This window comes from Hemitrygon akajei, chromosome 12, assembly GCF_048418815.1.
Source record: "Hemitrygon akajei chromosome 12, sHemAka1.3, whole genome shotgun sequence".
Classification (NCBI taxonomy): domain Eukaryota; kingdom Metazoa; phylum Chordata; class Chondrichthyes; order Myliobatiformes; family Dasyatidae; genus Hemitrygon; species Hemitrygon akajei.
Window position 1 is genome coordinate 22,489,917 of NC_133135.1, and position 27,409 is coordinate 22,517,325.

General features: G+C 38.3%; 1 protein-coding gene across 1 annotated transcript in view; it reads left to right on the forward strand.

Annotated features, from left to right (window-relative positions):
- Nucleotides 1-264: 264 nt before the first annotated feature.
- Nucleotides 265-27,409, forward strand: part of abcd3a (ATP-binding cassette, sub-family D (ALD), member 3a) — a 59,161-nt gene continuing 32,016 nt past the window's right edge. Inside the window, exons 1-7 of the mRNA XM_073062721.1 lie at nucleotides 265-422; nucleotides 5,587-5,620; nucleotides 5,727-5,825; nucleotides 19,447-19,535; nucleotides 22,008-22,077; nucleotides 22,519-22,616; nucleotides 25,588-25,711. Of these exons, the coding sequence (XP_072918822.1) occupies nucleotides 313-422; nucleotides 5,587-5,620; nucleotides 5,727-5,825; nucleotides 19,447-19,535; nucleotides 22,008-22,077; nucleotides 22,519-22,616; nucleotides 25,588-25,711 (624 nt within the window). The 5' untranslated portion in view covers nucleotides 265-312. The remainder of the gene's footprint in view (nucleotides 423-5,586; nucleotides 5,621-5,726; nucleotides 5,826-19,446; nucleotides 19,536-22,007; nucleotides 22,078-22,518; nucleotides 22,617-25,587; nucleotides 25,712-27,409) is intronic.

Sequence of the window (27,409 nt, forward strand, 5' to 3'; positions counted from 1 at the left end):
GTCAGAACTGCACAACACTGCTTTAAAGTATGCAGGCGATCTGGATTTGCAGCTCGCGTTGTTCGGGAACCCAGAACAACGGGTGTTCAAATGAGCCGCGGACATTCTGGGAAGAGTGCAACTTTTATTTGCTGCGAATGTTGTATGGGACATTGGAAAAAATGTTGAATTTCCCCGTGGGGATGAATAAAGTATCCAGCTATCTATCTATCAGTGACCGAGAGGTGACAGCGCAGCAGCGAGCTTTGATTGACAGCTGGAGTGACGTAGGTCGGGTCCCGGCAACGCTCGCGACGCTCTCCGGTCACTGCCATGGCGGCTCTCAGCAAACTACTGACGGTGAAGAACTCGGCTCTCGGGGCCACCGCCGTGCTGGTGCTGCTTGCGCTGGCCCGGCGGCGGAGAAGCGGCACGCTGCACAGGTACGGGATGCGTGGATCCGAGGCGAGTAGCAACGGGCCGGGGCTGGGATGCTCTCAAGTACTCAAGGCCGTGGGTTTAAGCCGGCCTAGTCGCCTCCGGCTGAGAAGGATGTGAATGCACTGACTGCCAAAACTGAACGGGCGTCGGGATCCACTCCGAAATCCTCGTCTTCCCCGTGAGCAAACAAGTGTCCTATGGATTTGCTGATTTTAACGCTTTACTCAGCGATCAGCAATCCGTCTTCAAGCGTTGTTTTTGATTTCCCTTGTACGGCAGTCAATTGTTTCAGATTTGTTAGTTCTGAAGATATTGTTTAACATTTCTTTGGGGAATTACAGATTAGTCTGTGAACTTCAGGTCGGCAATTTTTAAGATGCCAGGAAATTGCTGCTTCTGGCGCTCCGTATTTGGTTATCTGTTGATGATCTAGAGATGATTCTGTCTCGTTTGCACAAGCCATTTATTGTCGTGCCATTCCACAGCGTCCTGGCGGCAAATGCTGATTTAAAAAATACATATATTAAAGCTTGCGGGTATTGCTGGCAGTGCTAATATTAATTTCTTTAATTGTCATCTGAGAAAGCGGTGATGAGCTATCTTGAACTGGTGCAGCCCCTTTGGAGAAGTTGTCTTCTCAGTGCGTTAGAGGAAGCTTCAGGATTTAGAAACAAGGAAGCAATAATGTGCATTTCCAAGTGATTATGGTGCATGACTTGGAACAGAACCTACAAGTTGTGGTGTTCACAGGTGTTATTTGGACAGCTTAGTTAAGTAACTGCAGTGCATTTTGTAAGTGGGACACAGAGCAGTCACAGTGAGCTCTTGGTGGAGAGAATGAAAGGGAAGGATGACGTATGGCTTATTTTGTTCCTGGTGGCGTGAGATTCCCTTCTCCAGAATCAGGTTTATTGTCACTCTCTTATATTGGGTGAAATCTGCTGTTCTGCAGCAGCAGTTCAGCACAGAGATAAAGTTACTACAAATTACAAAATAAATCAACATACAAAGAAAGGAATAATGATATAGTGTTCATGGAAAGTTCAGAAATCTGATGGTAGAGGGATTGCACTCCAGAAGGTGCTGGCTTAGTCTGCAGCCTTCTACAGCCTATTTTGATCCTGTGCATTGGAACCTCGATACCAAGTAGCGATGCAACCAGTCCCAGTGCTCAGAACCGTACATCTATAGAAGTTTGTGAGAGTCTTTGGTGACATACCAAATGTCAAGCTCTTAATGAAGTAGAGTCTCTGGCATGCCTTCTTTGTAATTGCATCAATGTATTGGGCTCAGAATACAACCAGGAACTTGAAGCACACCTTTTCCACTGCTGATCTTTCAGTGAGAATGGTGTGTGTTCTCTTGATTTCCCCCTTCTTGAAGTGCATAGTCAATCACTTAGCTTTGCCAGTGTAAGTATCAGGTTGCTGTTTGCAACACTTATCAACCAGCCAGTCTCACTGCTGTACACCCTCTGATCACTATCTGAGATTTTACCAACAACAGGCAAATTCAAAACATTTCATCGCAATCCTGACTTGTAGATGGTGGAAAGACTTTTATGTGTCAGGAGGTGAGACCTGAAATATTAACTCAGTTTCTTCCTCTATAGATGCTGCTTCACCCGCTGAGTATTTCCAGTACTTCGTCTTTTTTTAATCTGCCTCTGATGTTATGCAGCCATATTATTTATTTACTGTAGCTGGCCCAGTTGTTATTCTGCCCATTGTGACCCCTCTTACCTGAGGATGTTAATGGTTGGGAATTCACTGAAGGTTATGTCAGATTGGTTGATCATGAGGGCGAGGTTTAAGCTCGAAGGTCAGGGAGATGAGAACCAGGGTGTTGGAACAGATAGTGGGGAGGTTGTGGAGACATCAGAATCAAATTTAATATCACCTGCATTTGTTGTGCATATATGTATATTAAATATTTTAAATTAAGTAGTGTGAAAACAAAAAAGTTAAAAAAGGTAGTGAGGTAGTATTCATGGGTACAATGTTCATTCAGGAATTGGATGGCAGGGAGGAAGAAGCTGTTCCTGAATCTTTTGAGTGTGTGCCTTCAGGCTTCTCTACCTCCTTCCTGATGGTATCAGTGAGAAGAGGGCATGTCCTGGGTGGTGAAGGTCCTTAATGATGGATGCTGCCTTTTTGAGACACCACTCCTTGAAGGTGTCTTGGACGCTATGAACATGTGTTGTTAAGACCTCAGACAAAGTTAGGAATCAAAAGGTTGAGCATGTCAGATGCAAAAAAGCATTTATTTAAAATCTCCCGCATATCGTTTGGCTCCACGTTTAGGATACCAATCTGATTTTCTGAAGGACCAGTTTTGTCCCTTGCAATCTTTTTGCTCTTAATGTATCTGTAAAATCCTTTAGGATTCTTCTTCACCTTGTCTGCTAGGGCAACCTCATGCTCTCTGGATTTATTTCTTAAGTGTTCTCTTGCATTTCTTATCCCCCTTAAATACCTCATTTCTCCTACCTGCCTATACCTGCTATGCACTTCCTGTTTCTTTCTTAACTATGGCCTCAATATCTCTTGAAAACCAAGGTTTCCTAAATCTGTTACCTTTACCTTATATTCTGACAGGCACATAGAAGCTTAGTACACTAAGAATTCCATGTTTTAAGGCTCCTGCTTACCAAGTACATTTTTGCCAGAAACAGCCTATTCCAATCCACACTTAGCAGATCCTTTCTGATCCAGTTTAGAATCTCAGTCTGCAGACCAGACCTATCTGTTTGCACATTTACTTAGAAACAAATGGCATTATGACCACTAGATGCAAAGTGTACCCTTGCACACACTTCTGTCTCCTGCTCTGTCTCATTCCCTAATAGCGGATCAAATATTGCACACTCTCTCATTGGGACTTGTACGCAGTGATTAAGAAAACTTTCCTGAACACATTTGACAAACTCCGTCCCATCTAGTCCTTTTACAGTATGGGAGTCCTAGTCAATATGTAGACAGTTAAAATCACCTACTGTAATGACCTTATGTTTCTTGCAACAGTCTGTGATCTCTCTGCAAATTTTGTCCCTCTAAATCCTTTGGTCTATCGGGTGGTCTGTAATTGTAGCTCCATTAATATTGTCATACCTTTCTCTTTCCTCAGTTCCACCAGTAATGCCTCACCAGATGAGTTATATGGTCTGTCCGGACTGAACGCTGCTGTGACATTTTCCCTGACTAGGATGCCATGCCTTTAGTCCCTCCTGCTCCGGCTCTGTTGTGTCTATAACAAAGGATTTTCGGAATATTGAGCTGCCAGTCCTGCGAGCAAGTCTCAGTGTGTTGATCCATGACCTGAGCTGATCTGCCTTTCATACAATACTACTTGCGTTGAAATGTAGGCAGCTCAGGAGACTAGTTGCACTATGCCGATCCTTTCGATTCCTAACAACGTCTGAGGTCTCACCAACGTCTGTCCACTGACTGTACTGGCACTCTAGTTTAAACCCCACCGTGCAGCACCAGCAAACCTCCTCCCCTCTAGGATATTAGACCCCTTCCAGTTCAGGTGCAAGCTGTCCCTTCTGTACAGTTTCCACCTTCCCTGGATGAAAGCCCAATGATTCAAAAATCATATGCCCTCCCCTCCCTACACTAATTTCTGGAAGTCCTGCTGCCCTTTGACTTAGCATCTAACTCCCTGAACTCCCTTTGTAGAACCTCGTCACTGTTCTTACCCATGTCACTGGTGACATGGACCACAACCTGTGTTTGTTCACCCTCCCACTTAAGAATGCTAAGGACTCGATCCAAGATGTCCCTGACCCTGCCAACTGGGAGGCAATATACCATCTGAGAATCTCATTCTCATCCACAGAACCTCTTGTCTGTTCCCTTAACTAATAAATCCTCTATCAATGCAGATCACCTCTTCTCCCTCCCTTCCCTTCTAAATCGCAGAGTTAGACTCAGTTCCAGAGACCTAACCACTGTGACTTTCCTCTGCCAGGTCACCCCCACCCCCCCAACAGTATCTGAAGTTGGTATACCTGTTGTTGAGGGGGATGGCCACACTGTTGTTGAGGAGGATGGTACTCTGCACTGGTGATTTAACCCCTTTCCCCTTCCTGACTGTCATCCAGTTTCCTGTGTTCTGCACTTTGAGTATAACTACCACTCTCTATGTCCTATTATCACCCCCTCAGCCTTCTGAATGCTCCAGCTCCTAACAGTAGGCAAGTTAGTGCAGGACCAGGTCACTCCTTTGGCAGGAGTTGATATGCTTCATGACCAACCTCAAAGCAAATGGATAGAGATGGCGGACTTGACTAGGTACTTGGAGTCCATTAGTGTCTTAAAGGAATGGGAGATGGTTCAAGAAACACAGAAGGTTCAAGGAACAGGGAACAGGGAAAAGTAGGTGATGAGGTGCACTTTGGAGTTGGGAGTGGAGAAATTGTAGAAACAGTTTGAATTGCAAAGCCTTTGTCACCGCATTCCAGCGATTCAGCAATGTGTTTCCCAACAAGGCAGAAGAAAGGAAAGAAACAACAAAGCCAAAAGAGGCAATTATACTGTGCTAAATCATAAACACGAGAAAGTCTGCGGATGCTGTAAATCCAAAGCAGCACACACAAAATGCTGGAGGAACTCAGCAGAGCATGCAGCATCTATGGAAATTAATAGGTAGTCGATGTTTCAGGCTGAGATCCTTCTTCAGGACTAAGAAGAAAGGGGGAAGATGCCAGAATGAAAAGGTAAAGGGAGGAGAAGGAGGCTAGCTGGAAGATGAAAGGTGAAGCCAGGTGGGTGGGAAAGGTCAAGGGCTGGAGAAGAAAGAATCTGATGGGAGAGGAGAGTGGGCCAAAGGAGAAAGGGAAGGAGGAGGGGACCCGGGGGGGGAAGTGATAGGTGAAAAGAGGTAAAAGGTCCGAGTGGTGTATAGAGCAAGGTCAGGGGATGTGGAATTTGTTCACTAGGAGAAGAAATTGATACACATGCCATCAGTTTGGAGGCTATCAGATGGAATATAAGGTGTTGCTCCTCCAACGGGTGACCGTATCTTGCCATATTGTGTTCACTTTTCTCGAAGATGTTTTTGTTAGTGTACCCACTGAAAATATGGAAGTTATGCTAAAATTACTTATCCCTAAATATGAAAGTTTCTGGTTAACGCTTTAAGTTGTTAATCTTTTCATTACAGTAAGCTTGAGGGAAAAGTTTCTCTTCATAGTGAGGTGAGTCACTTGTGAAAATATATTGCAATTTTCGGTATTCATTTTAACTGCTGTAATTGCCCAATGTAGTTGCTTGGAAATACCTGCCCTCTTTTGTTTTATCCAGAAAGAAGGGAAAAAAGAGAAAGCTGTTGTAGATAAGGTGTTCTTTGAGAGGATCTGGCGAATTTTGAAGATAGTAGTACCTGGAATGTTTTCACAAGAGGTAAATATTTTGTATTTATTCACTTGAACAATGTGATGTTGCAGTTTCATAAACTGAGCATGTTAAAATGAAGTAGGCAGATATGACAGACTTGCTTCACAAATTAATTCTTGGCATGTATTTCAGTTATTCAGGGGGTAAAATCTGTTTGTTGCTGGTTTCCTTTCCTATTAGCTGATGCAGACTGATGGCTAAGGAAGGTGCAAAAAGCTAACGATAAATTCCTCCTTAGTTTTACCTTCATCAGGATTTATTTTGATTATTTCTCTTGGAGCAGAGGAATTGATTTAACTACCAAATTAATATTTGGATCAACGAGCAGTTTCTGGACAATAGTTGTAGGCCACTTACAATTTAATGACCACTGTTCAAATATATCATATGTTGATTGAAGTACTTAGTAGTTGTGAATTAGATTGGGAGTTAGATTCAGTTTTGAATTTCTTCCCTTTTTTCTCAGGGGCTGCTCGCCATTAAAGATCAAGCTGATCTGATTCTAACTTCAACTCCCATGTTCATGTCTTATCTGCTATAAAGTTTGAACTCCTTTCATGCCAATCCCTGCTTTTAAAATGTTGAAAGACTCTGCCTCCAACATCCTTTTATGGAAGAAAGTTTCAAAAACACACAACCCCTGAGAGAGAGAAAAAAGTTTTATCACTGTCATAAGTGAGATTATTTATTTTAAATAATGACCCCTTACTCTAGGTTCTTCCATGACCCCCCCCCCCCCCCATCAAGACCCCTCAGAGGCATAACTTTCTGAAATTGAGTTTTCAAAAACTATTTTGACTAATCAATTTTGCAGTTCGTATGTTGTTTATAGTATGTACAAAGTGGTGAAGATGAAGCCACAGATGCTGGCCTATTGAAGTTAGTGGACTGCAGGGATATTAATATTTCTAGTTGATTCTAAACATATTATTGTTAAATTAGTAGGTTTATAATTAGATTCTAGTCTAAATGAGTACTATCTGCCTAACCTTCATATGAAGTTTGATAAACACAGGATATACATAGAGTTTCAGCACACAAACAGGCCCTTCAGCCATCTAGTCCATGCTGAACTATTATTCTGCCTAGACTCATTGACCTGCAGCCAGACCATAACCCTCCATACACTTACCATCTATTTTCATTTGTAAGTTTCTCTGAAATGATGAAATCAAACCTGAATTAACCTCTTCCGCTGGCAGTTGTTCCACGCTTTCATCATTCTGTGAAGAAGTTCTCCCTCATGTTCCTCTTAAGCACTTCACATTTCACCTTTAACCCATGTCCTCCAGTTCTAGTCTCAGTGGAAAAGGCTGCTTGGATTTATCCCATCTGTACCCTTCATAATTTTGTATACCTTGGAAGAAACTTGTCAATGTTCCACTTTCTGTTTGGAATATGTAATGAAATGAATAATGGATTTATTGAGTGAAGTTGTCTTACGGAGGATTTCCACTGTCCAATTTAGGAATTTGTCCTTAATGAAAATAATATTGTAAAGTTGAATCTTTCCATTTATCTCTTCTATCCTTTTATCGTTTGTATTTAATCCTTTTAACTTATAATAATTAAAGCAGCAAGAGAACATGAACATGAGATTCATGAACATGAGATTCCTCAGATGCTGAAATCCAGACTAACACATACAACATGCAGGAAGAACTTGGCAGCGTTTATGGAAAGGAATGAACAATCAAGATTTCAGGCTGAGACCCTTCAGTCAGGACTGGAAAGGAAGGGGATGGAAGCCAGGATAAGATGGAGGGGGGAGGGGAAGGAGTACAAGCTGGAAAGTGATAGGTGAAGCCAGGTAGGTGGGGGAAAGGGGGGGTGAAGTGAGAAGCTGAGAGGTAATAGGTGGACAATGTAAAGGGCCGCAGAGGAGAGTGGAATATCAGAGAAAGGGAAGACAGACGCAGCAGGGAGTGATGATAGGCAGGCGAGGAGAAGAGAAAAGGGGGAGCTAGGGGGAAATGGGGGGGGAAGGGAAGTGGGAGGGTGATATATTACTGGGTTAGAGAAGTCAAAGTGCTCAATGTATCACAACCTTAATCAAAAGCTGTAAGTTCTGTAATGATACAAGCTGCCTCCTGTGCAAGATCACACGATAATTAAGAATGAAAAAGATACATGGTTCATTCATTCAAAATGATCCTAAAATCTCTCCATTGCATTGCCCAAGAATTTCGTAGCTGACAGCAGAATTTGTGATAGTTTTGTTTTATTCATCAATTCAATTTGAGTGTCTTCATTGAAGAATAATCTCATTATATTAGTGTTAAATTGGTCCTTCATTAGTTTGAATGTGTGGCTCGATTATTTTACAATTATCCCATTTTAAAATCATTTCATTGGATCACAGTCTCTCTCTGTGTAGTTCTGCAGCTGTTTTTGACACTAGATATTAATGTGTATTAGAAAAGTTTAGAGAAATTGGTTAAAATGAAAACTGAGGATACTTTAAAACTGGAGATATTGATGTTTTTAAAGCCCATGAGAGACATGGAAAATGGCAGATGGAATTCATTTTAAGCATTAAGTGATGACTTTTGTGGGGAAAAAGATGAAAATCTGCAGTCTTTTGCAGGAGCAAAAGAACAGAATTATGAATATCCAAATTATAATGCTAAATATTAACAGAATAGTGAGGCTTTTATTAAAATTATATTTTAGTTTATTTCTCCAGACCAGTGGAATATGGAAGTAATAGAATGTAGGTTAGACCTGTGTTTAATTCTTTCTTTCTTTTTCAATCTTTTTATTATTGTTATTAATATCAACAAAATAAAATGATACATAGATAATGGGATTACAAACATACACTTTCCAACTAAACATGAGAGAATACATAAGCAATGATTACAGTATAAATGAGTATTCCCAAATCATGAACGATACAATATACAAATAAACAAGTCAAACCTAGGTATATCATAATATATATTTTAAAAGAAAACAGAAAAAAGAAAAAAAAATATGCAAAAAAAAACTAATCTAATAATCTAATAACTAATAGAGAAAAAAAACAAAAAAGAGAAAAAGAAAAAATAGAAAAAGAAGGGCTGTTTATAATATCTCACAACAATAGAAAATCATCAGTGTCGTCAACTCCGATCCTCTCAACATATATACAATCAAAACTGGAAAAACAAATAGGCTTGGAACAGGGTCATATTACATCATATGAAAATATTGAATAAATGGTCTCCATATCTTTTCAAATTTAATAGAAGTATCAAATACAACACTTCTAATTTTTTCTAAATTTAAACATAACATAGTTTGAGAAAACCAATGAAATACGGTAGGAGGATTAATTTCTTTCCAATTCAACAAAATAGATCTTCTAGCCATTAATGTAAGAAATGCAATCATTCGACAAGCGGAAGAGGATAAATGGAGTGAGTCCATCATCGGTAAACCAAAAATTGCAGTAATAGGATGAGGTTGTAAATCAATGTTCAATACCGCAGAAATAATATCAAAAATATCTTTCCAATATTTTTTCAAAAGCGGACACGACCAAAACATATGAGTTAAAGACGCTATCTCAGAATGACATTTGTCACAAATAGGATTTATATAGGAATAAAAATGAGCCAATTTATCCTTGGACATATGAGCCCCGTGCACAACTTTAAACTGTATTAATGAATGTTTAGCACATATAGATGATGTATTAACTAATTGAAGAATTTTATCCCAATTCTCAATAGGGATAGTAAGGTTAAGTTCTCTTTCCCAATCATTTTTAGTCTTATAAAAGGGCTCTGAACGTATCTTCATAATTATATTGTAAAGTTTTGATATTAGCCCTTTCTGAAAAGGATTTAGTTCAAACAAATTCTCCAAAATACCTGAAGACACAAAATTTGGAAAAGTAGGAAGTACAGTATTTAAGAAATTCCTAATCTGTAAATATCTAAAAAAATGAAATCTAGGCAAATTATATTTATTAGATAATTGCTCAAAAGACATAAAACAATTATCCAAAAATAAATCGGAAAATCGTAATAATCCTTTAGTCTTCCAAGCTGAATAAGCTTGGTCTATAATAGAAGGATAAAAAAAGCAATTGGATACAATAGGAATATTTAAAACAAACTGAGTCAACCCAAAAAATTTCTGTAATTGAAACCATATACGTAAAGTATGTTTAACTATCGGGTTATCAATTCGTTTTGGCAATTTAGAAAGAGCAAAGGGAAGAGAAGTCCCTAAAATAGAACCCAATGCAAATCCTTGTACAGATTTAATTTCCAAGTTCACCCAATGAGGGCTAAAAGATATATCCCAATCCTTTAACCAACATATCAAATATCGGATATTAACTGCCCAATAATAAAATCTAAAATTTGAAGGTGAATTTTTTTTACTAAGATGGCGCTTTCTTTTTTTTTAAGTCCTTATTTACTTCTTTACCTAATCTAAATGAATATAAGTTAATAATGGGTGGTGACTTTAATTGTTGTTTAAATCCTTTGATGGACAAATCTATATCTATTCAGACTTTACCTAATAAGTCGGCCACGTATTAACTCTTTTTTGACTGATAATGGAATTTTTGATTTCGGCATTCTAAGGACAAAGAGTTTTCATTTTTCTCACATGTTTATCATTCCTACTCGAGAATTGATTATTTTTTTATTGACTCTTGTTTTATTCCATTGGTAATTGGTTGTAATTATGATATTATAGCCATCTCTGACCATGCTCCATTAAAACTTTCTATTAAATTTACGGATACAGCTTCTAGTGCTAGACAATGGCGATTTGATTCTACCTTATTGCAAGATCTGGATTTTATTACATTTATGAAGGAACAGGTCGATTTCTTCTTTTCAACTAATTCCACGGATGATATTTCTTGCGGAACACTTTGGGACACTTTTAAAGCATTATACGAGGACAGATTATCTCCTATTCTGTTGGTCTGAGAAAACGCATTAAGATGGAAACTCTTTTATTGGTTGATAAAATTAAAGAGATTGACAAGAAATATTCGATTACTCCTAGCAAGGAGCTTTACAAACAAAGGGTTGAACTTCAAACGGAACATAGTTTATTACTTACATCTTCGATTGAAAATCAATTAATGAAAACCAGATCTGATTTTTATATACATAGTGATAAATCGGGTAAACTGTTAGCTAGTCAATTGAAGAATGCTTTGGTTAAACGTCAAATTACTAAGATCCGTCAGCAGAATGGGGATCTGACAGCTAACCATGATGAGATAAATAAATCATTTCAAGATTTTTATACCTCCCTGTATCATTCCGAATTCCCTAATGATCGTAATACCATGTGTGATTTTCTTGGGAAATTGAATTTTCCAAAATTATCATCAGACGATCTTTCAATATTAGAAACTCCTATTACGGATGCAGAAATTAAAGAGGTTATTTCCTCTATGAATTCTGGGAAAGCACCAGGTCCAGATGGGTATACAGTAGAATTTTAAAAATGTTTTTCCGCTACTCTTTCTCCTTGGTTATGCAGGGTTTTTGAAGAAGCAATTAGATTGGGCAATCCGCCACAATCTTTTTATAGAGCTTCCATTTCTTTAATACTGAAGAAAGATAAAGACCCTACTGACTGTGCATCCTATAGACCAATATCTTTATTGAATGGAGATTCCAAGATCTTTTCCAAGTTACTGGCATCCAGGCTGGAGAAGGTATTACCCCAAATTATTTCGGAAGATCAAACCGGTTTTATTAAAAATCGCTATTCTTTTTTCAATGTTAGGAGATTATTGAATATTGTTTATACTCCTTCACATAGCACTTCAGAATGTGTTATTTCATTAGATGCGGAGAAAGCATTTGATAGAGTTGAATGGCCATACTTATTTTATGTGCTTGAGAAGTTTAATTTTAGTCCGACATTCATTTCCTGGATTAAACTGATATATCATACTCCAGTAGCCTCGGTGCTTACTAACAATCTAAGATCTCCCTTTTTTCGTTTATTTCGGGGTACTAGACAAGGCTGTCCTCTTAGTCCATTATTATTTGATATTGCTTTAGAACCCTTGGCAATTGCTATCAGAGAATCACAGAACATTTTTGGCATTAATCCTGGGACAGATATACATAAGTTATCATTATATGCAGATGATTTATTATTATTTATTTCTGATCCTGAGAAATCCATTCCTGCAGTTTTATCATTGTTGGTTCAATTTAGTGATTTTTCCAGGTATAAATTAAATCTTAATAAGAGTGAATTGTTTCCTTTAAATAGACAGGTTCCAATTTATGGAAATTTACCTTTTAAATTAGTTAATGACTCTTTTATTTACTTAGGGATTAAAATCACAAAAAACTATAAAGGCTTATTTAAGGTTAATTTTTTACCCTTAATTGATCAAATTAAATGTTTGTTTACTAAATGGTCACCACTATCTTTATCTCTGATAGGTCGGATTAATGCTATTAAGATGGTTATTTTACCCAAGTTTTTATATATATTTCAAGTGGTACCAATTTTTATTCCGAAATCTTTTTTTGCTAATGTTGATTCAAAAATTTCCTCATATATATGGCAGAATAAAAATTCTAGGTTAGGTAAAATATATTTACAGAAGGCAAAGAAGGAAGGTGGATTGGCATTGCCTGTGTTTAATTCTTAATTGGGCTGGAATTAAAAAATGTGGAGCATTGGAACTCTACACCAAAGGAAAGATTTTGCGATCCTATAAAGAATGTAATACAAATTTACCAGCATACATTGAAAAAAATGAAGCAAGAAAGGCTTGAAGAACTGAGTCCTTATTTTGTTGGAACAGCACAGTTGGGAGCAGCATGGTGGCATAGTGTAACGCTCGTACAGCTCCAGTGACTCGGGTTCAGTTCCAGTGCTGTCTGTAAGCAGTTTGTACCTTCCCCCTCCCCGTTGCTGAACAGGTTTCTTTGAGCTGCTCCGGTTTCCTCCCACATTCCAAAGACCTGCATGTTAGTAGATTGATTGGTCACATGGGCAGCGTGGTCTCATTGGGTACAGTGTTGTAATCCTAAATCAGAAAAAAATTTAAAGTTGGTGGGTGGGCTCAGGACAGAACATTGCCGGTTAATAAATATATTTAAAAATAATGGGAAGGCTATTGTAGCAGTTACTTGAAAGCAAGCCAAAACTGCTGAGGGAGTTGATGCTGAATGATGTGCTTCCATATAACTGAGTTCCAAATTGGAAAAAGTATGTTCGATCTTTTATTACAAAATCAGCAAAGATGATCTTATAGTGATAAAAACTAACAAAACTGAAATTAGTGTAATTAAGTGTAATAAGCAAAATTAAGCTTTCAAATTAGTAGTCAACAAAAAAAAAATCACCACAGGCTCATTCTCTTACAACTAAGCCAAACTAGCTAACTAAGACAAATATGAGTAACTGTACTCATTAGCTTTTACCACGCCCAAACCCACACGATAAATTACCTGCGATAAACACGCAACACAAAATACAATACAGACAGAAAATACATACGTGGCTCCTACGGGTAACAGAAGCAAAGTGTTAGCAGGACGTTAGTGATTGAAAGTGAGGAATAATGGAAAGGATGAAGTGTAAGAGAAGGAATGGAGCGATACACTATCATATTGCAGCTGCAGAGACCCTGTTTCGATCTTTGTTCTTGATGCTGTTTGTTCAGGGTCTGTACTTACTTTCCATGTCCATGTTCTGGGTGTTCTTGCTTTTCTCCCACAACCCAGAGGCATGCTGGTTGTTTAGGTTAATTCTCCCCCACTCACTCCACCCCGTCCCCCTCCCTCAATTAAACTGCCAGGTGGAAGGGTATGAGAAGGTACAGGGGTATGAGTGGGGCAATGAGATTGATGGTGTTGCTCTGGGAGCCAGCAGGGACTTGATGGACCAAATGGATTCCTTCTGTGTTGTAAGGAAATAGTTAACAAGGAGGGTGAATCATATTGTTTGTTACAGAGGATGCGATTAAGATAGGAACACCGCATAAGACTGGAGGGCTTGAGTTGTAAGAAGAGAGTGGATCAGCTGATACTTAGCTGGGGATCCACAGACCACTTGCTGAATGGTATTGATCCATGGCCTATAGTGAAGGAAGCTGATGGGTGCCCTTATAGAGGTTTATGAAATCATGAGTAGCATAGATGAGGTGAATTATCAATCTTCTACCTAGGATAGGGGAGTCTAAGTAAGATGCAAAAAAAGCATGGCACTGAGAAAGAGCCTCATTTACCTTCATTGGAGCTATGTGGAGAGTTTGGAAGCAGTGCACTGCCTCCTGTGCTACCCACCCAACTTACCTTGGTAAATATCTGCAGTCCCATAGGTATTAGAATCTACTGATGCCTCATTCATCACCGACTTCTTAACAGGAATCAAATGGAATGCTGCCTCAGCCCGGTGAGACTGCTTTAAGAAAGAGTCACAGAAACTATGTCTCAGCAATCTGTCATTCATTGTTTCAAGTGTTTCATAACCCACCCTGAAACTTGATATGTATCTACAAGCCTGGCCTTGCCAAGAATTTATTCCCTCAGAAGCTAAATGTTTTTTCTAAATATCAAGATGCCAAGGAAGCTTAATTTGAATATTTGCCAAGACTGTTTATCAAGCTTAATACAATGGATTCTGGTTAATGGGGGAAGCTGCTTATTTGGGACAATTCGTAAAGAACAAAAACTAACTGAGAAAATAGCCGGGATCCTGTTAACTTATTTGTGACACTATGCTGAGACAGGAAACTTTCTGAACAATTTCTAATTAGCATCAGTTGCATGCACTTGTGTGGCTGTGGATGTGTTTGTGTTCAAAAAGGAGTGATTTTCATCACTGATACTTGACAAGAAATAAGTAGTAAGACAATTCAGAACTGTTTTGTTCACTGCAGTTTCAAGCATTCTGGATTGGAGATGCCAGAAATGGCTGGGAGTGAAAATAAAATGATTTCACTACTTCAACAAGTTGGGTAATACGAAGTATTTGAAAGTATTGACAGTCATCTTGAATGTTACAGTGAAAATGAAGATTTGGAGGATTCCATTGTCAAAAACATTGCATGAAGGCAGTCCATTACCTGCTCTATGTGCGTTGATTTTATTCAGTAAAAAGAACACAGCAGTGCACACTCAATAAATTCTTCCATCGTTAACTATTAGGAACAAATGCACAGTTTTATAGTACAGTAGAGGTATTGTGGTCTTCTAATTAGTTCTGTATTTCATTTAAATGCCTAAATTATTACCCAGTTATATGGTCGTTGGTGGGTTTTTTTTCTTATATACCTTTTAAACTTGTTTCCATGAAACTTCGGCTAATTGGGACAGCTGCTTAATTAGGCCAGTATCCATTGTATATAAAGGTGTTAACTTAAGTGCCCAGTATATTTATTTATTGCAAAATGGTGGAATCTGGAATTAAAGGTGCTGGAAATACTCAGCAAGTGGAGAAAGAAGCAGTGTTCTAGTTTTGGGTCTATGACCTTTCTTCAATTTATTTATTCACTTATAATTAAAATTCTGGTAAATTCTTTATGTTTAAAGAATGGTCTGTAGCCTACTACAGTTTTCTGATTCAAGTGCTTACCAAATTGCTTCTTAAATATTTGGAACATGCCTGCTTCCATCACCACCTCAGGAAGTGCAATCCATAATGTAACTCCTTCTGGGTGAAAAAAAATTCTTCCTTGGATCCCCTCCTCTTATTTTTTAACCAGGGAAAAGGTTTCTTCCTATCTACCTCTTTTATGCTTCTTATAATTTTTTTATACCTTTATCAAGTCACCTCTCAGCGTCCTCTGAACTAAGGATTTCAGAAAAAAGAATCAAGTCTTTCATCCAGAGCTTTCCATCACAGGCACCCTCTCCAGAGTAATTATAATCTTCCTTTAATGTGGTAACCAGAACTACACATAATATTCCAACTGTGGCTTAATCATTGTTTTAAAACGTTATATCAAGACTTCCCTACACTTATATTTTAATTAATTGAATGAAGAAAAGCACCTGCATGAATTTTCACTATCGCATCTACTTGTGCTGCCACCTTCAGACTTCTTTAGACTTTTACACCAAAGTTCCCTTTGTTTTCATTCTTCCCTAAGATTCCACTGCTCATGATATATGCTCTCCCCTTCTTTGAAATCTCCCATCTCCCTCCCCCTCAAATGCATCACTACACATTTATCAGGATTAAATTCTATCTGATACTGTTCTGCTAAGTTCACCAACTGATCAATATTGTCTGTAATCTAAAAGTATCTTTGCTAACAACAGCACCACCAATTTTTATCCCATCTGCAAACTTGCTAACTGTTCCTCCTAATGTATACAACAAGCAACACCAGTTCCTGTTACACAAAGAAACTCAGCATCACCCTCTGTACCAAGCCATTGTTGAATCCAATTTGCCAACTTGTCTTAATGCTTTAGGTAATTTTCCTCCCTATCCACATCACCAGCTTAATTTACCAGCAGAGTAAACTTATTAACAAAGTACATACATATACAACCATATATAACCCTGAGATTCATTTCCTTGCGGGCATACTCAGTAAATCCATAATATAATAATAGAATCAATGAAAGACTTGGGTATTCAACTAGTGTTCAAAAGACAACAAACTGCAAATGTAAAAAGGAAAAAATAATAACAAAAAATAAATAAGCAATAAATATCGAGAACATGAGATAAAGAATCTGTGAAAGTGAGTCCATAGGTTGTGGGAACATTTCAGTGATGGGGTGCATGAAGTTATCCACTTTGGTTCAAGAGCCTGATGGTTGAGGGGTAATAACCGTTCCTGAGTGTGAGTCCTGAGGCTCCTGTACCACCTTACTGATGGCAAGAGCAAGAGGAGAGCATGTCCTGGGTGATGGCGACCCTGATGATGGATGTAGTTGATGTTGATTGATGTTTGGGCTTTACCCGTGATGGACTGGGCAGTGTCCACTACTTTTTGTAGGATTTTCTGTTCAAGGGCATTGGTATTTCCATACCAGGCTGTGATACAGATCTGTAGAAGTTTGTCAGAGTTTTAGATGTCATGCCGAATCTACTCAAGCTCCTAAGGAAGTGGAATTGCTGCAGTGCTTTCTTAGTAATTGCACTTGCCTGCTGGGCCCAGGACCAGTCCTACAAAATAATAACAGAGACATTTAAAGTTGCTGACCTTCACCATCTGTGGTCCTCTGATGATGACTGGCTCATGGACCTCTGATGTCCCCCTCCCAAAGTCGGTAATCAGCTCCTTGACCTTGCTGACATTGAGAAAGAGGTTGTTGTTATGGCACTACTGAGCCAGAATTTTCAATTTCTCTGCTAATATGCTGATTTGCACCTTTGACTTGGCCTATGACAGTGGTGTTATCAGCAAACTTGAATATGGCATTGGAGCTGTGCTTAGCCACACAGTCATAAAGGTAAAGCAAATGGAGCAACTGGCACCATTCAAATCCAAATTGGTAATATATGACATAAGAGCAAGGGTCCCACTGGATCCTGCAGTTCACCTATGATTGCAGACTTCCAATCACAAAAGCATCCAACCACCACTACCTTCTACCTTAGAAAAACATCCTTTGTCCTCAAAAAGCACAAGACAAAATTTCCCCTACACATGGTCATGCTGATTGACACTGATCAGCCTCTGTCTTTCTAAATGCACCTAAATCTTTCAGATTTTCTATAATACTTAACTGACCACAAACGTAAGGCCTGTAATTACCTGGTTTATGCCTGCTGTCCTTTATAAGTAAAGGAACAACATTAGCTATCCTTCAGAATTCTGGCACCTTTCCAGCAAGTAATGAAGATGTGCAAATTTCTCCAGCGGGTCCCAGTTATCTCCTATCTTTCTTTCCATAACTACTTGAGATAGATCCCATGTAGCATGATGGATTAATCAGTCCTTTACACACCCCATGATTTTTAACACCTGCTTATTTCTGACCACCTCCAGATTATCCACATGCTTCTTTCTGAACTCATTATCTTATGTGGCCTTCTTGGTGAATACAGATGAGAAGTAGTCATTTAGGACGTACAAAAACGCTGGATGAACTCAGCAGGTCGGGCAGCATCTGTTGAAAGAAGCAGTCAATGTTTTGAGTCGAGACCCTTCCTGACGAAGGGTCTCGACCCGAAACGTTGACTGCTTCTTTCAACGGATGCTGCCCGACCTGCTGAGTTTATCCAGCGTTTTTGTACGTTTTGATTTGACCACAGCATCTGCAGTGTATTTTGTGTTTACTATTTGTTACTCTGCTGCAAAGTCATTTAGGATCCTGCTCACATTGCCTGGCTCATCACGTATATTATCCCTTTAGGGACTCGCTTTTTCCTTGGTATTTTTTTTGGAATTCTCCTAAATTCTGAAACAGTTTGGAAAAGTTGCTGTGTCACTCCACTATTCAAGAAAGGAAGAGCAAAACCAAACAATTCTGGACCTGTTAGCTAATGTCATGAAATTACCAAAGGCCCTCATTAATGTTATAGTGCACTAATTCTTTGAAAATTTTGAGTTAATTATAGGGTCACTTTGGTTTGTGAAGGGTGTTGGAATGTCATGTCACATGTCTTTGTTTTGACGAAGTAATGAAGTGGATGTTGTCTATGGATATTATTTATATGAACTCAGAGAAGGCATTTGAGAAGATTCTTCATGGCAAAAGCTGAATTTGTGCCATTGAAGGGAATTTATTGTCTTGAATAGGGAATTGAGCAGAATTGTAGGGATCTTGGACAGACATTAGATAATGGATTTTTTGTTAAAGTTGTGTCCAATTCTTTGCCTGTTTAAAACCAAAGAAATCCAGGCAGTTATGATTCATACGTCTTGCTGTACTTACATTCTGGCTTGTTCAATTGATTTCTATCCTTTTCACTCTTATAAAGCTGACATGTATCTTGAACTAAACAGCTTATATATAGTGATCAAGTAGATGAAGCACTTAAGCTGCTCATTTGCAACTTCCAACAGAATTATTGAGAACTGACTTGGAAGTATCAACTTGTGGGTTCTTCTCCCTCTCCCAAGCCACAACCTTCATACTTGCTGTTTCATTTCCAGGAGCTGTCTCAAGACAAACCAAGACCTAAACTCTGGGGTCTTTAACAGTATATTTAGTTCAATACAGAATTTTACTTATCAAACCCACAAAGTACTCAGGATCATATTGAAATTCCATTACCTATAGTCTACATACATACTCTGTTAACATGTGAAGGATTAGAAAATTTAGTTTACTAAACATTCCCAAATTTTGATAGAATGCAAATTCCTTTCCCTGTGTTTTCTTCCGAATTGTATATTGTGTATTTTCTAACCCAGGAAGAAAATGAATAAAGAATATTCCAAGTTACTTTTTCATGTGGTCCTCAGTCCAGTTGCTTGACTATGATAAGTTTTGTTTCATTTCTTTCTCTCCCTCTTCCTCTTAAATGACCACTCTCTGTTTGGTATCATGTTGAATCAAGAAAAGAAACTATTTTGTTTCTAGTATTATTACATTATCGTTTATTAACCTGATGCAAGTAGCAAAAGAGGATGTGAATCTTTGAAACCAATAGATAAGTTGGGTGGGGGGGATGTTTTATTTGACCAGTTGTAAGTTTACTTGGATGCCTATTTTACTCATTCTAGTCTGCCTACCTGTTACTCATTGCGGTAATGCTTGTTGCTCGAACCTACTGTGACGTCTGGATGATTCAAAATGGAACCATGATTGAAAGGTATGTTTGGAGACTTTGTGACTTGATCAGTCCTTGCATATGAGTACTATAAACTGGAATTATATGGAAAGAAACAAAAAAAAATATACACCCGTGAACTCTGCGAGTCAAAAACAGGATCTGTGGAGGAAAGGGATGGTTGATGTTTCAAATCAAAACCCTGCATCAGAACTGAGATTATAGAGGGAGTTAGCCAGTATATAGAAGTGAGAGGGACTATTGTGATGGAGGCAGGTAGTTGATAGGTGAAAACGGAATAAGGAAGCACTTTTAAGTCAATGGAACAAGGTGGGGTGGATGGAGAGTCTAGGTAACGTGGGGGCATGGGGGTAGGTGAATAAAAGGAGCGAGACCCTGGGTGGACTGATGGGTGTGCAAAAGGAGCATGGACTGAGTGACCTGAAATTCAGCACTCGTACGGTTGGGCTGCAAGTTAGCCAAGCAGAATATGAGGTTTTCTCATCTGCACTTGACCTTCATTATGGCAATTGAGAAGGCTGAGGACAGATAGTTTGGTATGAGAGTGGCAAGAGGAGTTGAAATGACATGCACTTGGAAGCTCAATCTGGCTATTACGGAGAGAGGTGCTCCACAAAACTGTCACCTCGTCTATGCTTAGTTTCAACTATGTCGAGACCACATCCATCAGATCTGTGGATTTGTCTTCCTGCTTAACACAGTGAGTTTCTTCCAGCAGTTTATTTCTTTGCTGTAGATTTGAGCATCTGTTTTCTTATGTGCCTCCATAAATTCAGAAAGAAACCCATTTTGATGATATCACTATCACTAAATTATCAGAATTTTGTGCAAAGTTTAAGACTGAATGAGCTATTTCTCTTAAATTAAATGTTAGGAAGACTGGAGCCATTATCATTGGGTTTATGTAAAAAGTTACACTCTTGCCACTGACGGTTTCTGTGAGTTGTCTGAAGCTGAACAATAGCAATCACAACTTCAGTGACACATTTACCAGAGTCTTCTCTAAGAATTGAGAGGTACTACCTCTAAGATTGTCTACTTGCAACTCAGAATAACGCACAAAATGCTGGAGGAACTCAGCCAGTCAGGCAGCATCTATAGAGAGGAATAAGCAGTTGACGTTTTGGGCTAAGACCCTTCATCATCAGGAGAGGAAAGGAAGAGGGAAGAAACCAGGAAAAGAAGATTTAGGGAAGGGGATAGAGTACAATCTGGAAGGTGATACGTGAAGCCAAATGAGGGAACAATGGGTGGGTGGGGGAGTGAGAGGCAGTAAGAAGTTGGGAGATGATAGGTGTAAAAATTAAGAAGCTGAAGAAGAAGGAATCTAGTAAGAGTGGAGAGTAGATCATGGAATACCACCAGAATGTAAAACTATATCAACTCTTAATGTGACCATGATCTTCAGCATCACTGCCTGTGCAAGAAGGTGCTGTATTACACAGAAGTAGATAAAATGATTTTGAGTGATGTTTTCTGTAATTCTTGTGTTTGCATAAATATTTTGTACATGGGCATAATTTGTTTATGAAAATATATTTTTTATTTTATTTAAAAGAAATCTTTCTCATTTGACAATTTTACTCCAAAGACTTATGTGGGTGAACTTAAGGAAGTGTAAACGTATAAGTAGCAGTAATGTTTAAGATTCACTGCATATTGTTGTGCAGGATTTTGATGTGGATAATGTCATTTCAAGAAGACTTGAATATAAAAGCAAAGATGTAATGCTGAGGCTTTATAAGGCACTGGTCAACTGCACTTGGAGTAATGCGAGCTATTTTGGGCCCCTTTTCTAAGAGAACATGTGTTATTGGAGATAGGCCAGAAGAGGTTCACAAGAATAATTCCGTGAATGAATGGCTTAGTGTATGAGGAGAGTTTGATGGCTCTGGGCCTGTACTCGCTGGAGTTTAGAAGAATGAGGGGGAATCTCATTGAAATCTAATGAATATTGAAAGACTTAGATAGAATGTTTGGAGAGGATGTTTCCTATAGTGGGGGAGTCTAGGACCCCAGAAGGCGTAGGCTCAGAATAAAGGGACATCAATTTAGAATAGAGATTAGAAAGATTTTCTTGGTAAAGGGTGGTGAATCTGTGGAATTCATTTCCACAGAAGGCTGTGGCGACAGTAATTTGGGTTGATAGGTTCTTGATTAGTCAGGGCATCAAAGGTTACAGGGAGAAGGCGGGAGAATAAGTGAGAGGGATTAATAAATCAGCCATGGTGAAATGGTGGAGCAGACTTGATGGGCTGAATGGCCTAATAGTTGCTCTATGTCTTATGGCCTTATGATTTGATATGATGCAAAATATATGCTATTTATGGAAAAGCAGTGCTGGCACTGATAATAACTGAATATCTTCGTGGCAGTTGTATAGGCTTTATAAAAATGCATACAGTGTTTTAATCTTACATTTGGATTGTATAACTTACATTTGGATTATGTAAATTTTGCTCTGACGGTCTCTATGCTTGTCATGGTTTGCAGTGCAATTATTGGTCGGAGCAACAAAGATTTCAAGAGATATCTACTCAACTTTGTTGCAGCAATGCCAGCTGTAAGTATATTTCTGTAGTTTTTATATCAATGGTGGTAGATAGCTAATGGTCATAGTTGAATACATGCATTACTCTGACTACATTCCAATCATTGTTCAGTATACCTTGTAATTGACTATTGCCCAGTGTCATTCACACCTACTGTGATGAAGTGCTTTGAGAGGTTGTTTCCTGGCTAGAATCAAGAACCTGGACCCGTTCGACCCCCTCTCCCTCACCGCCCCCCCCCCCCCCTCTCTCCCCCTCACCTTACTGGTGCAAAATAACAAATTTCATGATATACAGTGATATTAAACCTGAATCTGACTGTAATTCTGACCAACAAATTTTAAGGGTTACAATGATAGTATTTTTATGATATCCTTGCTCTAAATTTATGCTGGTGGTTTTTTTAAAATTCTGCATTTGTAGTGATTAGTTCCCTATTTCTATTATTTCAGATATCTTTGGTAAATAATTTCTTGAAATTGGGCTTGAATCAACTGAAACTTCGGTTCCGAGTACGGCTTACAGATTACCTGTATGAGGAGTACTTAAAGTAAGTTTCTGGCATTTGTAACAGTGTATTGCATGTGTTATATTTGTATAGGTAGTCAGAGATTTTACGGATTATATGGGTCAGCACAACGTGGAAGGCTGAAGGGCCTGTACTGTGCTGTAGTGTAGTGTTCTAGTGTTCTAGATCAAAGTCAAAAATTAGACCAAAAAAAAGATTTTTCTATAACTGCTTGTGTTTTAGAATACTTTAGAAATGATTAATTTTAATCTGCATGTAGGACCATTTTGGGATTTGGCATCAGAGACCAGCCTGGAACAGGACTCTTCCAGCAGTTTAAATTGCAGTTTAAAATCACGGTTACAGACTTGCAGTAGCTTACAGTAAATTATTTTTTTTTTATTATTATTGTCACATGAACTGAAGTACAGTAAAGAACTTTGTTTTGCATGCCATCCACACAGATCATTTCATTACAGCGAGGCAACTGTCAGGCTTCAGGACCAGGCCGCCTGTGTTATATTTTCCCTCTTTCAAGCAGTGCCTGCCTTTGCACTGTTGCCATGGAGCCTTTGCTGCCCTTGGTTCTTTTGTTACACATTTGAGCTAATTGTGGCACTATCTGCATTTTAAACCCTGCCCCCATCTGATCACCACAACGCCCGGCCATGATCTGTTCCGCTTCTTTTGACAGTTCTTGTTTGGAGTCAGTACAAGCAAGATGAGCTAGGGATAGTAGATCCCTTTACCTGAAGAAAATCAGTGAACAGAGAAATATTTATGGGAATCTAATAGCCTTGAGGTCACTATAACTTGTACTAGTTTAATGTGGGTTCGGGAAAAGCCGAGTGATGATGACATTCAGCATATTTTGCAGACGTTCTTGGGAAGTTGTATCCAGCTGTAAAAATTGTATTCTTAGCAGAAATGTTATGCAACATGATAGCTCAGTCTTGTAGGTACTCCTAATTTTTTAAAAAATAAAAATTGGTGGCTCTTCTTCAGAAGTTAAACCAAATCAACATTTTGTCTTTAAAATCATCCTTTATTAAAAGTGCAGATGCCTAAAAAAGAGAAAATTTATTATCTAAGTACAGATACACCACCATATACAAGCCTGATATTAATTTTATTACGGGCACACTCAATAAATACCATAACCATATCAATGAGAGACTGTATTACAGGGTGGACAGCCAGTGTGTAAAAGACAAAAAAACTGTGGAAATACAAAAAGAAAAAAAAAGGCAATAACTATCAAGAACATGAGATGATGAGTCCTTAAAAATGAGCCTTTTGGTTGTGCAAACAGTTTAGTTATGGGTCAAGTGAAGTTGAATGAACTTATCCCCTCTGGTTCAGGAACCTGATGGTTGAGGAGTACAATACAGATAAAGGTAATGGAGATCATGCTTTGGGATAAATTATCAGTGGCTCTCTTCAGCACTCCTTTCAAATATGTCTGAGTTTAATGTGCTGATGACATCCACAATTAAATGACCAAAGTTTGAATGACTCTCTTTACCTCCAGACTAACAAATAGAAACTGGAGTTGGAGCCCTAAAATTGCATTTTATAACTACTGGTGCATTGTGCATTTGATTTGCAAAAACATAATAAAGTAGAAATAAGTCTTTGACATATCTGCCAAACAGTCCATTTGTACATACAGTATAATGCAGACCCTGAGATATGGTTGCTAATTTTGCACATGACAAAAATATAGGCAGGAAAGTAAGCTGTGAAGAAGATAAAAGATGGAGTGAAAAGGATATAGATGGGTTCAGAGAGTGACTAAAACCTACAAAATGAGTATTATCATTTTGGCAGGAAAAAATGGAAAGGCGTGTTTATTTAAGTGTGGAAGGATTACAGAGATCTGAGATGCAGAAGGAAATGGATGTCCTTGAGCATGATTTGCAAAGGTTACTATGAAGGTGCATTGAATAATTAAGAAAGCTAGCAAAGTCAATATTTATTGAAAGGGAATACATACAAAAGGAGAGGAATGCAGATGCTAGAATGGGTGAATGAGTGTGTTAGTTTATAGGTTTGGTTGGGATTTTGTCTCAGAAAGGAGAGGGCCTTACTCTCCTTTCTCTCCTTACTCTCTGGTAAAACATTTTTAAAAGTTATTGAGAGTAAGAAAAGAGCCCTGATACAGGATTATGACCCAAACCCTTGACTAGCTCTTTAACTCAATGTATGCTGCTTCACCTGCTGAGTTGCTCCAATAGTTTGTATTTTGTTACAAAAGGAGAGAGATTTTGTGTCAATTGCATAAGACGATAGTGAGATCCCAGACTGTTGTATAAATGTTTTAGTTTTTTTGTGTATGGAGGGGTATTAATATATTGGAAGCACTTGAGAAGAGATTTAGTGTATTGAAATCCAGAATAGCTGAGTACTCATCAGGACAGGCAAGGCTTGTTCAGCTGGAGGTTAGAAGAATGGCGAGGGTTGGGGGGGGGGGGGGGGCCGAGAGGTGGAATTGAGTTGTATAAGATTTTGAGAGGTCTTGACTAGATGGATATGGAGGTAATGTTTCTTGTTACTTGGGAATCTAAAACAAGGTGTCGCTTACAAGAGAAAAGGAAGCAGAGACTTAGAATATTTTTAAGGCAGAAATACTGGTAAGCCGGGGGGGTGTAAAGTAATCACTGGACAGCAGGGATATAGAATTGAGATTATAGTCAGATCTTATTAAATAAGCAGGCTTGAATCCCACTCCTAATTGTTCTGTATGTTTACATATAGATTAATTTATGATATGTTTAATGCAGGATCTGAAGACTAATTTCTTCCTTGGGGAAGTAGCATACCTTGACATGCCACTCTTGATCAATGTCTCTGAATTATAAACAATAGCTGAGCCCGGTAATATGTGGTGCAAATTGTTTTGTTGAATGAATTTAATGAGCTATTTTAAAGTTATCATCTTGGCAATCTGTATAATTAATATTTCCATGAAATGCTTTCATTGATTATTAATCACACTGTTTTCTTCTGACAGAGGTTATACATATTATAAAATGGGTAATCTTGACAACAGAATAGCAAATGCTGATCAGCTTTTAACACAGGACGTGGAGAAATTTTGCAACAGTGTAGTGGACTTGTATTCAAATCTCAGCAAGGTGAGTTATACTCATTAATACATAATGCTGTTTACTTTGGAAATCTGAAATAAAAGCTGAAAATGCTGGAAATGCTCAATGTCAGGCATTGAGTGCACTGAACAAAGTGAATATATCAGGTCAATATCATTTCACTAGAGCCCATTTTTATTAAACCTTCTCTTAACATCCCCTCAGAATTCACATAAATTGTAGATAAAATAATGATTCTAAACCTACTCTGTTAACTCTACTACCAATGACATACTTACCTTAAGTCAATAATTAAATCAATATAAAAGATAAACTTTTAATTATTATTTAAGCAGTTGGATATCGGTTTATTTAAACATGATTGTCGTGAAAGCCAGTGACTGGGTTTAACCTGACACAGCAACAGAGGTCGTAGTTAGTTCCAGAGCAATTATATTGGACTGGAAACTGCAGTGTTGTAGATTCCACACACCTTTTGTTACTTCTTATATAACAGACTATTCTAGTGTTCCCATAATTGAGTTTTCACCTGATGTCTGTAATTAGACTCATTCAGAATTCTGCCAATGTATCCAGACTCCCAGACTCACACTGTCCTTTTCAAATTTCGTTGAATGACAAGATGTATCACGTAAAATAGAACAGGCATTAGTTCAAACAGAAAATATCACCTCTACCTATTCTTTCCCATTCAGACTGTTGACTGTTAGCATATAAAAATACAAATAAGATGACAGAGCACTGAAATGGCACTAATAAAAGTCAAGACTGATGCTCTTTACAATGGTCTATCTCTATCCTTTGTTCAATGGTCCATCCTTATTTTCTCTGTGGTGATCAGATGATTAAACTTCTTTTAATATCTGTTTACCTGTTCCTTGTTCCATTATCCAATCAAGGCAAGGTCATCTCCAAAAATGTTCTTTTTATGTGTTCATGCACCATGTGTGCTAATTCCTCATGTATCCTTATTACCCTATCTAAATGTCGCATGGTATTCTGACATATGGTCAGCTTTCAAAGAATGTTTATGACCTCAAAGTTAATTTTGCTTGTATTTTCTCAACGAAAATTGTATATTGCACAAGTAGTCTGGCTTACATTGAAACCAAAACCAGAAGCCATTGTTTTGCCATAACTTCATATATTTGCCTTTGATTTCATTTTCCTTTATTTAGCTCCTTTATTTTAGGATGATTGGTAATGTTTGCAATTTCAGTGTCCAAATCAAATTGATTCTGAGACCTCTCCACAAAAATTGTCAACATGGAACATTGAACACTACAGTACAGTACAGACCCTTCGTCCCATGATCAACCTTATAACTTACTCTAAGATTAATCTAACTCTTCCCTCCTAACAACAACACACACAAAATGCTGGTGGAACACAGCAGGCCAGGCAGCATCTATAGGGAGAAGCGCTGTCATCGTTTCGGGCCGAGACCCTTCGTCAGGATCTTCCCTCCTAAGTAGTCCTCCCATTTTCCTATCATCCATATACCTAAACTTGAATCATCTTTCATTGCCTTGGTCTGCTCTTAAGATTTTTTACCTGTAACTGGTGTTTCCAACTTTTGACTTCTATTACACTGACCTTACTAGCTTTCATTTTCCACCCCTGTAAACGTCATCTGATGTGCATTTCCACTGTCTCTTTGTTGTTAAATGTAGTCCAGGGGTTTTTATTCAGATCTTTGAGAAAAGCCTGATCCACAAGTAATTT